Source organism: Merops nubicus, unplaced genomic scaffold (genome assembly GCF_000691845.1).
Source record: "Merops nubicus isolate BGI_N331 unplaced genomic scaffold, ASM69184v1 scaffold44188, whole genome shotgun sequence".
NCBI lineage: Eukaryota > Metazoa > Chordata > Aves > Coraciiformes > Meropidae > Merops > Merops nubicus.
In genome coordinates, this window is record NW_008625859.1 from 5,269 (window position 1) to 20,079 (window position 14,811).

General features: G+C 42.2%; 1 protein-coding gene across 1 annotated transcript; it reads right to left on the reverse strand.

The window, feature by feature from the left end:
* Positions 1–10,688: 10,688 nt before the first annotated feature.
* On the reverse strand, positions 10,689–14,680 carry GABARAPL2 (GABA(A) receptor-associated protein-like 2; the record flags this gene model as incomplete). Its single annotated transcript, XM_008945809.1, has 3 exons — positions 10,689–11,276; positions 13,165–13,337; positions 14,625–14,680. Coding segments are annotated over 3 exons (320 nt in total), but the record flags the coding sequence as incomplete, so codon positions are not given.
* Positions 14,681–14,811: the final 131 nt, after the last annotated feature.

Here is a 14,811-nt window from a genome sequence, read left to right on the forward strand (position 1 = left end):
CTCATTGTGCTGATCATGTGCTGCTGACATAAAGACGTTTCACCTTAGGGCTTTTCTAGACTCCACTGGCTTTGCAATTTCCTTTGACTTTTTTGTCCTCTAACATTTTTCTGTCTAGGCTTCTGACAAAGTCCAGCTGACCCACAGATGTGGCATAATTTTTAGGAAGTATTTATAAACTCTATACAGTAGAGCTGCTAGCTCACCAGTCAGCTTGCACAGTTGCTTTCCTTTTGAAATCTGTTTTTTCTACTCTTCACTTAAAAAGCAAAATAAAAAAAGTCTCATATTGGTGTTTCCTCCTTCCCTTTCCACCCAATATTCTGATTTTTTTTGTCTTTCTTCCTTTTACTTTCTTTCCTCCTTGTAGTCTGAATTTGAGTGGACTTCAGGTGAGAGATCCCACTCTCTCAACTTGTTCCCTGTAAAATCTTGTGTATTTAATGGTTATCCCATTTTGTACTTTTTTCCCATTCAGCTGTGTGCTGTCTTCCCCCAAACAGTTGGCTATTTTATGCCGTCCCTGTTTCCTTTTCCCACATTGCCCCAGAGTTCCTGCCCTGCCACTTGTAGGTCACTTTCTGGTCTCTTGCCTCTCATCCTTTCTACTCTATCAAGGGAATCTCATTCTGTAGTCCTTTCAGATTTGCTGAACAGCTTGTCTTGGTAGTTGTAGGGTATCTTAGGACAAGGATCATTCTTTACTTAACCCTTCCTTCATCTACTGTTGTCCACAGTCAAACCTTGGATGCTAGGGCAGTTAAAACTTCACATAGAACTAATAAGCTGATTCGGATGTTCTTTTGCTTTCTTTCCTGTGTCTAAAGCTATTTCTGCTGCTTTTTGTGCCCACCTTTCTCTTTCAGTCTTCACTTCTCTCCAGATGATCAGTGCAGGCACTATTAAATTGGAACAGGTGGAGAGACTACTAAGGGCAGAACTTTGCTGGCTTTTCTAAAAGGCAAGTTTAGGTATTTGAATGTTGTAGCTTAGCTGAGATGCTAAACATAACATTTAGCAGTTTTTTCTTCTTCAGGGTTTAATTTATTTGCTTTCAGCTGAGGCTGTGGGAAAGAGGTGGTGTCTCGCTGTCGTCAGCTGCTGCTTCACCAAGAACCACGGGGTGCTGTATTGTGCTATCCCACTTTCTTCTTCCTTTCTGATAGTTTCTGTTATCTGTCTTCTGTGCCTTACTTCAATTCTCGCCCCTCTCTCTAGCTAGGCTATTTAAAATGTTGTTTCTTTATACCCTCTTACCTCCACCTGCCATACTTCATTGTCTTCTGTTGACTTTCTCTCACATGCACATTTGTCACTGTTAGGAAATTACTGGCACATAAATTCATGTTTATTTTTTCTCTTCTCATATTTTCCATGCTCGCTGTCAAAGTAATGATGATGCACCATTGAACAGTGTTGTCATTGTTCATCACCTGAGGAAGTTGAAGCCTGCTTTTGTTGCATGGTGTCATCCACCATACAGAGTCACTAAGCGTTACTGTTTGTGCAAGACCTGGCTGGCTGTGCAAACCTTTGAATGTCAGGGCAGGTTTATGTTACAGACTCTCCCTGAGTTTCTTGCTGGGCTTGTTAAATGGATGACCGACCCATTCACTTTTCTCTTAAATTGTAGCCATGAGTCATCACAATTTAGATTTTCTTCCTCCTTCCCAACCAGTCTGCAGTATGGATGATTCCTGTTCCAGAGACACCTAATTGGAGGGGGTGGGCAGCTGTATAGGCTAGAGTATAGAGCCTTCACTTTGTCTTTTGTTTAAGAATTTGTTTCCTTTTTTGCAAGTGTTCATTTGTAAAAAATGAAAGGATTCTGCCAGGTAACTGCTAAGTACTTCCTGCTGGAATGTCTGAGAGACTGGCATGGGTGGGATTACTGCTGTTCTCCAATTAAAAGTATTTGGGTTTTGGGTGTTGGTTTGGGTGGGGTTTGGTTTATTTTTTTTTTTTCCCCAAGTATTTTGTTGCGATTTTCTGGTCCCTTTTCAATTTTCTTTTTAAAGTTTGCACTTGAAACCATTCCTGTGATGGTCCTACTGCTGCACAGAGGCCTGCAGGACAGTTAGATCCTCTGATCTAAGAAAATATTTTCTTTACTGCACATCACAGATGTGCATTAGGTCTTTGCCAGATATAAGAGCTTTTTAAGTAGTATTTTCTGCCCCATGGGACCACTTGCCTGTCATCATTATCTCAAGACTTCATTACTCTGTTTAGCTGCTCCATCTTTTCCTCTGTGTGATTATTTTTTCCACATCTCAGATGACACTGGAGAAAGCCACAAAACTAATTTTCCAATTTTTCAATAATATTCTGAAAATCTGGTCTTCCAAGCTAGCCACAGCAATGCAGTAACCATCTTCCAAGTGCTGCAAAACTTTACTGTTAAACTGTGGTGCACAGGAGTGGAGCTTGCCCATTGGGTGAGCACTCTGTGACTTTGTACCCTATCTTCTTAGCCACTGGTGCCAGCTATGAAGTGCCTGCGATGACTGCATTTTATCTGAAGCATTGAAGAAGATATTAATAGGATCAGGCCAAGGTTGCTTGTCTGGCCTCCTCTCGTTACGGTTTCACAACAGATTTTTATATATTGAAGACTTTTTGCCCTCTTAGCTGCAGTTCCTTAATTTTTGGTGTAAGATTAAGGTTTTGGTTGAGGCCTTGTCATTATGTTGGTGTTTTCCATGCACAGTATGCCTGTAATTTCGAAAGTACATTGTGTTGAATGTAAATGTTTGGAGCTGCATGTGGGGTTAAAAAAGGATTTGTTGCTGAGAAGGAAGCATTGCAGCAGGGTGTTGCCCTTGCAGGCTGCCTGGCCTCTGCCCCCAGGGATGCTGTGCTTTGCCTGGGCCTGAGCACGTGGACGTTTTCGGGCATGATGGTGATTGGTGTAAGGCTTATTTCCAGGAGTGTGATACCTTTCAGAGTGAAATCTGTGGATTGCCTCTCATGTGCCTGGCACACGGCCATCCAAACCACTCCTCCTCTGTCTTGGGAGTGTCGGGGCAAGACTGAAACAGTGAAGGGTAACAAAAGGAATGTAGTCATGCAGACCTGGGTAGGCTGGAGATCGTATGATTGTACTGGACTTTGCCTGGGGCAGCAAACTAGTGTTCAGCTATGCCAAAAAAAAAGTCCCAAGTTCTCCATTACTAATGCTCAGAGCCTTAATGGCCCAACCAAAGCTGATCATGTGAGGTTTTTAGGCAGATGTGGTGTATTTTGAATTTGAAAGCATTTTTCCTGTACATGTTGAAAATGTCTTGGAATCTTAATGCAGAAGTTGAGCATGAACTAAATATATATGTTTGATTTTGGCAGCTTTTTGAGGAAGCCGTTTAAAATGCAGTTTTCTGTTGCAGCCACTATTAAATCCTGTAGTGGTGCTGTCTACTGGGAGGAGATCCCAAGGGGCTCTGGTCACATGTTCCTTTGTGGCTACTACAGTGGGGTGGAAGCACTGAGCTGCTGCTTCCTCTCTGTCCTGTGTTTGTGCTAGCTGTGTTTTCCTTCCCTGTCTCCTGTAACAGTTTCCAAAGATCTGTTGGAATAATGTAGGTTAGAAAAATCCTGCATGTGTTTTAGGTAAATTGAATCAGACTGACAGCTATGAGTTGAAGAACCATTGATTTGACAGCAGATTCAGGAAAAAGAGCAACATTTATCAAGGAAGAAAAGAACAGCTAAGCATTGGAGTTTGTCTTGTGGGTTAGTGGCAGGTGGACTATATCTATCTTTATCTGGATCTCTATCTATATATGTGCATTCACAGCAAATGCAAGGAAAACAACTGTTTCACCTCTCACAAAATTGAGCCAGTCCAAAAATCTGTGATGTATAATTAATTCTTGATTTTTGACCATCCTAAATATGACCTCATAAGTACAAGTAGCTGCATTTTGAAGATCTAAACAGCATCTGATATTGGCTATTCTATGATAAAGGACAAATACAAGTCATTAGATGCATTTATTGTGAAGAAGGGCTTAAACAAATATGTCAGATGCACCTTAAGTTCAGGAAGTGTGCTAGCGTACGAGAGTTTCTTCCCAAAGAATGATTTGGTCACTATCCTTGAGTGTAAATATGCATATTGCTTCCCAGAGAATGATTTTGAGGTGGAGGAGAAGGTGCAGGTGGTTTGTACCATGTCTGAGGTATATGTTGGAGTACCTCGAAGATGAGCAGCTTGCTTGTGTTAGGGATTTGGGGATGGGTTGGCATTGGCTCTTCTTAGACCTGTGTTGTTTCCCAAATGCTGCTGGTCTTTTGCCTGTTCAGTGATGCTTCTAAACCTTGATCCACCATTGATAATGGAGTTCTGTGACTGTTCCACTGGCCAGCTGGAGGAGAGTTACAGTGGGTCCTTCCATGGAACTTTTCAGAGCAGTTTGGAGGTTAGTTTCACAGGGTTTGATTAATGTGAAGGGGATAAAGAAAGCAAGATGGATTAGCTGTGAGAAGAGTGCAGGCAGGTTTGTAAGAGACTATGCATCTCCCATGCTCAGCAATGCCATAGATGGGTTCTCCACTTTTGCACTTTCTGAGCCTGAGGTCTGCAGGATACTTGTGGCTTGCTAGGCATGTCACACTCTTCTAGAAATAAATTTACATCAGAATCCGGAGTGCCTGAAGTACAGATCCTGATGGTCTGCTGTTAGCTTTTTTTGGGGGTTTGTTGGGTTTTTTTTTGGGGGGGGGAATGGGTGGTGGTGGTAATCAATATTGGCTTTGAAAATGAAAGTGTGTTCTGGAAGAGAGTTCAGTGATTCTCAGACCTTTTAGGTTAGGATTTCTGTAGTAGTTTGGTTCTTCCTCTTTCTTGATTGTCATGTTGCCTATGATCTTCCTTTCATATTGGGTCAAATGTATAAACATGACGTTCCACATGTGGCTGACAGACTGTTTGGCAAAGGGAGATGAAAGAGGTTGAGAAAGGAATGCAAGGAAAGGAAAAAAGTCTTGATTAAATTGTCTTAGAGGCACTTCTGTTAAGATACTCTAGACCTGAATTTTCCCTGTTCTGAAAATCAATGCTATAATGGACTCAGCAGTGACCAGTGGTTCTGCTGAGATTGTGGGGTGCAGGTGATAGGTGAGGAGGAGGAATAGAGCACCGAAACCACTGAGTTTGTTTTGCTTTAGGGAGGAAGAAAAAAAAAAAACCAACCAAACAATTTGTTTCACTCTTCCCCATTATTTCATGTGGGAGAAGAAAAACTGTCCTGTTCCTCCTTGATCCCTTCCAGCCAGCAATCTTACCCATTCTTACAGCAAAACAAAGCTACTTCCACAGAATTCAAAGTGCCTACCTAGTCACCTTTTCTGCATTGCTTCAACATGTTTTGCTATCATCAAACTTGTCTGTAACCTATTGTCACACAGTCAAACACTGACACTTCTGTTGCTGGACAGTGTGTGTGAAGCATGGTAAAGATGGTGTTTTGTTCCCTTTTGCAAAACTGCTGACAATATCTAGATGCACTAGCTTCAGGGCCCGGGCCTCTCCAAGTCTCCTCAGGAATTTCACTTAGAGAGAAATTTTCACACCAGAAATTTCACGTAATAGCGTGGAAGAGCTCACAGGTCATCATAATGTTGTTAGATTTTGATTGCTTTTTTCATTTTGTGATGTTGCATCCAAGGGGATAATAGAAATGCTTTTGTTGTGCATTTTCTGTCAGGATGAAGACATTAGAAACCTACTGGGACTACAAGGAAGCTGCATTAAATTATCAAGAAGCCTGGAAAGTGCTGCGTAGTCAAGCCCTGCAGGGCTGGGTCAAGAATGCAAAGGAATACCTGCAATTCACATGAGAGCACATGTCAATCCATCAATAAGCCCTGGTGCACAGCAGATACCTCTGCAGCTCAAGAGCCAGGAAAAGGTGTTCATGTGCTGTAATAAGAGAGGAGTGGAAAGGAAAGCAGTTTTAGAGAAGTCTTTATTTTGGTTGAGTTGAAGCTCATGTTTCTTTTTGAAATATAGAAGAGGATCATCGTGGACTTATAATTTTGAGCTGCATGCAACAATATGCCTTCAAAAGAAAGGCAGCAGCGATGTGCTGTCCTCTGTTACCAGAGGATATGGTCTGTCGGCTGTAGTCCACTGCAGTGGAAGTCATGTCAACTGAAATTGAAGCAGTGCTATGGAAGAAAAGACTGTCACTCTAAAATTTTAGTGCTGCTTTTTTTCTTCCGCTCTTCATAATGTTATGGTTGGTTTTGTGTTGCTGGGACAACCCTAATGTACACAGTATTTTTATAACTCTTGGCACTCCTTGTCTGGTGTCTGGAAGAATTTTCCATGTCCCCCAGCTCCACTGCTTCTAACTGGAAACACTAGTTCTGTTAAAGGGTCTTTTTCCTGGGACTCCCTCATAAAAGGTTCTATTTACTAAATATAGCAAGGGGGAAGCAGAAGAATGCTGGGGAGAAGGCTGTTTCAAATAATACCACTTAAGGTATCCTGTGCATCTCTTAATTTTGCTACTTTTCCAGATAATCCCTTAAACTGCTTTGCTACTGTAGGCAGAAAAGAAACCTCCTAAATTACCTGACTCAAACCTGTCAATCCTGTGTAATTCCACCCAAACATTTACCTGCTTTTCAGTGTTTCAAGCACCTGCTTTCAGTGTCCGAAGCACCCCCTTGTTCTCACATGGTACATAGTTAATTAAAAGCAGGGATGCCATAGCCATTTACGTCACTGTGTCCTGGCAAGTGTTCGTTAGTAGCCTGGCAGAGGTGGAGATGCTTTGGGCGGGGCACTGGAAGTAGTCTCTGGCAGTCTTTGCCTTTTTGCTTTCTTACCAAATAATAGCTGTGTGACGAAACAGTCAATATTGTGAGAGGGAGAAGCAGTTTAAATCCTCCTAAAACTTTTTGTCCCCATTTTTTGTCGTCTTAGCAAGCTCAGGACTGTGTGCCACTGGTAAGCACACTCCCCTTTTGTACTTCTTCTGTTACGAACAACAATTCATATTTGGACAGGGCAGTGGCTGGATGAAAGAAGTGGGTAATGTAGAACTTAAGACTTCCTTAGAGATCTGAGTTTTCTGTTCCTTGGTATCTTTGTTATGGATTTGAAAAATGGACACAGCAGTTCTCTGAACAGCCTTTACAGTCAACTGGCTGAGCTACAGGAGACCGCACAGCATCTCACATTGCAGCTTGAGAAGTGATTGCCACAAATCCTTTTACTTCACACTTGGGTTGACTTGTCAGTAAGAATAGTTCTCTCTAACTTGTTGAAGAAGTAATGAAGAACTTAATTCTGTTTGCCTGTCCTCTCAAATCCAGCACTAACATGCAGAACGGCCAGTTGTACTGATGAGGGCAAAGTCACTGGGTGTGTTGGTAGAGGGCAGGGCATTGTGGAGGATGGTGACTTGCATTAGTCACCGGAGGCTGAAAAATGGCCAGATGCCATTGCTGATGGGCTCCAGGGTGAACTGCTGAGGGGAAATGGGAGCAGTTACTGTAACTGGGCAAATAGCATTCCAAGGGCAGAGTCCTCTAGTGTAGCTTAAGTACAGAAACAGTAGATTTCCAGGCTCCTGAAATTTACCTTTGTCCTTCCCTGAAATCTTGCAGAAGCTATACCTCAACATACCCGTTTTCCCTTTCTTAATTAATAAGGTCTGTTCCATTGAATGGGAACATTCCAGGCTGGAATGTTCCCATTTCCTATCCAGCTGCAATATTAAAATGGGTTACATAAGCTGTCTTGACATCAGACTAGTTTTCAGATGACCAGTTATATGACGTAAATTATTTTAACTCTTTCCTAAAATTTGAGCCTGGCTGTTAGGAGAGTATGTTCCTGGTAAGATTTTCATGTGCCTTTGTAAAATACTTTTGAACTGTGAACTGCTGCTTTCTGCTACTTGTCAGGTTTACAAGTAGCTCTAGAGGTGCCGAGCACTGATGTTAACCTCACCTTTTGGAGTCGAGCACATATTTAAGCCTAGAGCAAGTCAAGAAATACACAGAGAGCGGAAGAAGAGCTAAAAGCATCATTTAAAAGGCTGAGGGGCTAAGCCTGCAGGATCTTATACTCAGCTGGATGGCACTTGTGGGTTTGGAAGTAAGTATTGAAATGCTGCGTATGTTTAATTCCAAAATGTCGGGAAATGCTCTTGGCAGTACCAAGAAACTGCTATAAAAATCAGGTGGGGAAAAATGCAGAGAGAACCGATAACATAACCTCTGCTTTTGGAAGAGGTGGCAAACTCAACTTAAATTGCTGTGAGCAGATCTTTGGAAGAATCCTCCTGGAAGGCAGCAGGTGACATGTTCCAAGCTTGTTATCATTCCTTTGCACTGGAATAGCTGACACACTGAAAACCAGGGGTAGCCAAGGCATAGGGAGAACAGTAGAATGCAGAGACTCTGCCCAGGGGAGTGGAGTTGGGAGAGTGTGTGTGTGTGAGGCAGGGGGAATGAAGTGCTGACAGCTCATGGTTAATGAGGACAACCAAACAATTGGTAATGGGAACACCAGAGCATGTGAGGGCACCGAGATTCCCAAGGTATGTGTGAAATGCTCTGCAGAACATATTTGTATTGCCCAGATAGGTCCTTGTCTTTCCCAGCCTATTGTGCTTATCCGTACAGAAGTCAAAACCAGAGCAGTCTTTCTCTCAAAGCATAAACCACCCCAAGAATCTGATAATGTCATTAGAAGAGGTCTGTAGCAGTGGTTTACAGGTGGAAGCAAGGTAGTTTCTGAGGAAAGACCATATAAATTCATCCAGTACGGGTTATGTCAGATGACATTTAATTAGCTTAAAAATAAGTGAGGTATTGCTGTAGGAATAGCAAAGTATTTCTTAGCCTTCTGTTCAGTGTATAAACTGAAATGCTTTTCCAATCCTGAACGGTTAACAGAAAGTGAAGATCATATGGGATCCAAATGTTTTTAATAATTTTACACAGTGACTACTGTTAGTATCTAAAAGGATGCATTTCATCAAGGCATTTCAAAAGGAAATCTCTGAGTTCTATTGCCATTCTAAGTGCATCTGCAGAGGAAAAAAGTTTCTGCGGTAGAACATTTATCCTTGCATTCTGTGTACCTGGGCTCCTAAATCCAAACTAATAATTACAGAGACACTATTAGGAGAGTAGTTACACAGTTTTATTAGAGGTTTATGAAGGGTGCTCCAGAAGTCACCTTGATTGTAACACTGGGAATATCCCTTGCTTTGTTTAGGTATATGTATATGCTAGTGTGTAATTAGCTTTGTCTAGCAGTTATACATTTCTTACTCTCTTGTTTACAAGTAGCAAGAAGTACTGCTTGATGAACTTAGACAAACTGTGAAGTTTCAGCTTAAAGGAAATAGAGCATTTTCCAGTAATAAAAGATAGTAAAATTACATCTGAAAGCACTTTTCTTTATTTTGAATCGAGAAATCCGTTTAGAATAGACATTGATACTAACTGCATGGAGAGGGAGGGGATGGAAGGAATTAACGATGGAAGCTGTGATGGAATGTTTGCTACAGCAGTGCTGTTCTGAATGAAAGGCTTACTGAAATCAGCAGCATGTTTTCAGATGCAGGACGCACGTGCAGCACGGTGATTGTGATAAGCCTCAATAATAGCATAGTGTCAACATTTCACAGGCTCCTACCTTCTCATTTTAGAGTCCTTCTGCTGGTACCTGACAGTATGATTTACACTTAGAAAATTACGAACATCCAGTGTTTATTTTAAAAACCAAACTTTTTCACACCATGTAGTGTGAAAATTTAAGTAAAATTTTCATTTAAAATCTAAACTAATTGGTTGTTCCATGCTGGCTTACAAAGTTCCAAGCAATGCTACTTTTCCAGCCCAGTGTTATCCTTTAATATCAAAGTGTGAACTCCAGTACTGTACAATTAGATCAATTAGGTGTTTTTTCTGCCCCCTGCCATCATTCAGAGGCACAGGTTTGCCCCTGAGTAGAGATAGCTGCATAACTGTAGTGAGCTCCGTTGGAGAGAAGATGAGAACCCCCAGAGTAACAACCCAATGACTTATCCCAGCCCTCAGGTGTGTCAGCTGCATCACCTGGCTGTATAGTGAAGCTGTTCTTTCACATATTTGGTTCTGTAATGTTTCTTAACAATATCTACAGAATTTTTACTTGGAAAGGACATGTACATGTCTATAACTACCAGTAAAACAACTACTCTGTGGTTTGTTTGCATCACCAGCTTTAAAAAAACAAACAAAAAAACCCACCCAACTGTTTTCATCTGAACTCCTTACTGATACATTTCTCTCTGCGGTAACTCATGGAAAAATTATGCCGAGTTCTTCAGCTCTCTGGTCTTATTTGTATCATTCCTCCCCCTAGGTGCCCTTTCCTTCCATGCTATGCTTTTCTCACCTAGGCCCTGCTTTCCAAAGCCCATGGTACTTCTCCACTGACGGCCTGTGGGCAGGCATTGCTGATCTCCTGATCAAGCCTAGTAGCTCTGAAGCTATTGGTTTTGCAACCTACAGATAGATAGGTCCTTGTTTCTTCCTTGTATCATCATCTGCATACTAAAGGTTGAGGAGCTGTACAGTGTCTAAAAAATTATATAAGCAGCTCTGTAGTGTCTAGTAAATGTGATGAGTAACTCTCTGGCCAAAATTAAGGTAAAAAAATGACAGCAATGGCTGTTTGTGACAGGGATTTTTATTGTACTTGTTTGTTAATTGAGGAAGAGGAACATACTAGCTCAATTCAACATGATCAGCATCTTGCTTCTGCTTGTGATAAGCTAGCAAATCCAGTGTTCCCAATACTAATGTAATGCTTTTATTTTTTTTAAACTAACACCTCAAAACAGAATAAATGCATATTCTTCTGTCCATGTTTTGGTAGCCCAACTACTTTGCTTTATTGTTTAATCAATGTCAAGTGCATCCCCCAAACAGTGAGGCTCTGGGAACTCACAGACATGAGAAAAAAAAACAAACCAAAATAACAAAACAAAACAAAGCCACTTTTGTTTTTGGATAATTTAACAGTCTAATAAAACAAGACCTATCAATATATTAAGAAATAAATCCAGTTACAAATACATGTATATAGAAGGAACTTCTGTGGATGTCAGAACAGAAAATGATCAGCTATTTACAAGATACACAGCAGGGTGGTATAGCAGCCAAGACCCACCATTCAGAAACCAAAGGTGTTCTCTCCGCTGTAGGCAACATACAAGAATCCATCCTCATCCTTTTCCTTCTCATAAAGTTGTCCCATAGTTAAGCTTGATGGGAAAAAAAAAATAAACAAACAGTTTGGTTGTATCATGACAGTTGCAAAATGTAAAAGAACTTCACAGAAACAAGGATTAAAAGCTAAAACATCTCAGTCTGTGTGTAAATTAAAATACAGCACTGAGGATATGTGTAAAGCAATTCACTCCTGGGTTAGCAAAATGATCCTGAGCAATCTGCAGCACGTCTAGGTTTTTGTTCTTCACAAATGTGTTGGTCAGAATGCTTCCTTATTTTATTGGAAATTGGGCTCTGGGCACGTTTTAGGTTCTCAGTGATCAGCTGACGTGGTGACCAGTCGGGCCCAGGGGCCTGGCAGCCCCTTCCCGGGGGCACAGCCCCCCTCCTGAGCGTGCAGCTGGCCTGTCACACCTGTGCTTGTTGGAGTGCTGCTTTGAGATCCAGCTTCTTTGGGGGAGTAAAAGCTTTGTTTTCTATACTGTTAAAAAATTATGACTTAAGATGGTGCTAGTACCTAACTACGTGGGTAATCAATAGCAAGCTACCTAGAAACTAGTGCTTTTTCAGTGGATAAGATTTGGACGTGATCAAGCGAAAATTTTCTTCAACCAAAGAGGGCCGTGGCCGTTCAGCCCGAGCAGCTGGGGCCCTCAGGGCAATGTGTGCATTTTGAAAATAAAAAGAAACCCGAGCAATTACTTGGCCAGTACAACTACTTCAACCATCTATCCACAGATGAAACAGGCACCTGACATGTCCAAATGACACCTCCTCAGCTCACCTTTCTGACTTCCCAAGCCTGAGGAAAGGCTAATGAACTGAGAGAGGCAGGCTGAGGGTGAGTGATGGGGAAAATGACCATGGCATCCAAGAGAGGAGCCGGGAAGGTCTGCAGGCAGCACTTGGAATGGAAGGGAATTGGTGAACAGTGAATAAACTTTTGGATAAGAAGGATGTCAAGAGTTACAGTCTATGTAATAAACAGCCTACAAGAGTGGCAGAGCCATTAACAGCTTAGATTGTTGGTTATCTGTTAACAGTTACCATTTTTGCATTAGTATTGAAGGCTCAAGGCCCTATTTTTCCAGCAGAGATGTGACATCTCGTCATGAACGTGTGAGATGAGATAATGTGCCCTTTCTTTTTCTTTCCTGCTCCTAGCAGTTCTACAGCACTGTTAAGAAGATGACATATAGCCATTCTTAATACTCCTAGAAGAAAGCAAGCAGAAAAAAAATGGTTCTCACAGGTCCCTCTTGTGTATCACAAATTAAACCAAAATATTCCTAAGTGAGTCTGGAGGGACTGTTACTGTTACATAGGTAAGGATTATATCTAAGCCACATAACATTGCATGTTTTCTCAAATACTATTAAGTATTCCACAGAGAAAGCAGCTGTAGTAACTGCTTCTGCTCTATGTTATTCTGTATGTAGCAAACTTACTCCTTTATATAAAAACACTGTGAAAAAAACCTTTTTATAGTAATTATGCATTTTGTGTTTATAGAAGAAAATAAGTAATTTTTAAAACAAATAGCAGCAACTAGTCTGTAACATCATTTCTTTCAGAGCTGACAAGCTGTTTTTTCAGAACAATTTATGGTGTTTGCTTTTGAGTATTTAACATGACTTTTTTCTCACATTGAGAATTTTTTTTTTGGCATTGATGATGTAAATGTTCTTGCACTCAACCAAAAATATCATCATAACTCGAGAGCTGACCCTCTTGCCCTAGAAGTAAATCATAATATATTTTCCAGTCACCCTTCCTTGCAGCCTAGCTCAAGAAATAAGATGTTTATCAAACTCATGAGAAAAAAACTATCACAGTGAGACTTAAGATGTCATCAAACACCACCTAAAACCACCAAATAAGCCTCAAATGGTTCTGAATACCAAGTGAATAGCCTCTCACCTGGATTGTGGGACAGTCTTGTCTACAAAGAGAAATATTGCTTTCTCAGATGGCAGTTGAATCCTCTTCCGGATGATCCACATGAACTGGGCCACGGTGATGTCAGATGGGACCAAGTACTTCCTCTTGTCAATATCAACAATCTGAGATCCCGAGACCTTCTCCACTATGACCTGTAAAGCACGGGTGTGAAAGTCAGGCTGTGCAGGACTGGCACAGACTCACAACAGGGAGCAGAGGTGAGGGACAGAAAGGTTTCAGTGCAAGCGAACGGAAGGTGGGGCTGGCTCAGCACTGCACGGCCCCGTTTCACCACCGCCCTGCAGCTGTACGTGTACATTCACATACACAAGGGCTCAAACCTTCCTGTGCCTGAGGTTGATGGTTACGGGGTAACAGATGCAATAGGCCTAAAAGAAAAAGCACACCCAGCTTTTTAGCTTCTAGTGCGCCAAGGCCAGGAAGTGACTGCGACGGGACCCCGGCTGGGCGCGAGGCAGCAGGCAGCCTGGCAGCACAGGCTGCTGGTGTCCTCAGCTGCACTAGGCAGAGGATTGCCAGCAGGTCCGGGGGGATCCTTCCCCTGCTCTGGCACAGGTGAGGCCACACCTGGAGTGCTGTATTCAGTTCTGGGCCTCCTCAGTACAAGACAGACATGGACACACTGGAAAGAGTCCAACAAAGGGCCACGAAGATGATTTAGGGACTGGAGCATCCCTCCTATGAGGAAAGGCTGGGAGAAGAACTTATTTACAGTTATTTACCAAGAAGTTGTACAGGATTGGCACTGTCATGTAGTCAGGTGGGATGTGGAAAATTTTACTTTCAGGCAGGTAAGTTGAGAATGTGGACATGTTACCTAAGGATGTGTGATCATTTCACTGGCTAAAATGTGATAAAAGGGATTGTGGAGCGATGAAGAGAGGTCATCCACTATTTAGCATGTAGGTAGGTATTAATGTAGAAAGGAAGGGACATCACTTGCACTGGCTCTTTGTACAGGGCTTGCAGGGGGAGACTCAGCATGATAAGACCGGTTATAGGCTTGGCATACATGAAAGAAAATCATATTCCTCATATATCTAGGATAGAAGGTTGTCAAGGTTGAAAGAATTTATGCCCTTTCTTGGCATCAGGTATAGAATGAATCCTCAAGACACACAGGATATTTGCTGGGATATAACTGTCACCGGCAGAAACCAGGACACAGATAAACTGTACACATGCCTGGCAGGTGCTCAGAAAGTCAGGCACTCCTGCTTACTTGTCAATATGCCCTGGGGCAGAGGAGGGAATGTCGGACTGGCTACATGTGTCTGGGCCTCTTTAAAACACCTAAGGACAGAAGAAGGAATATGAATTTACTTAGCAGGATCTGATCAAAGAAGAGAGGGCAGGATGGAAACAGCTTATCTACCTTTGCCTCCACGTACTCAAATGAAGCTGGCCTGGTTACTCACCGGGACACGGTCAGGGTATTTGGCTCGGATTTTTGCCGACTCGACACATCTGTGCTCTGTGAACAAAACTCGTAGTTAGTCACTGCATAGTGGTAGTATCGCTAGTGTCCTAGGCAGAGAGGGAGGGCTCGCAGGGACGGGGGCCTTCGGCTGTTCAGGAAGGCCGTCCCCGGGCATCGCAACAGCC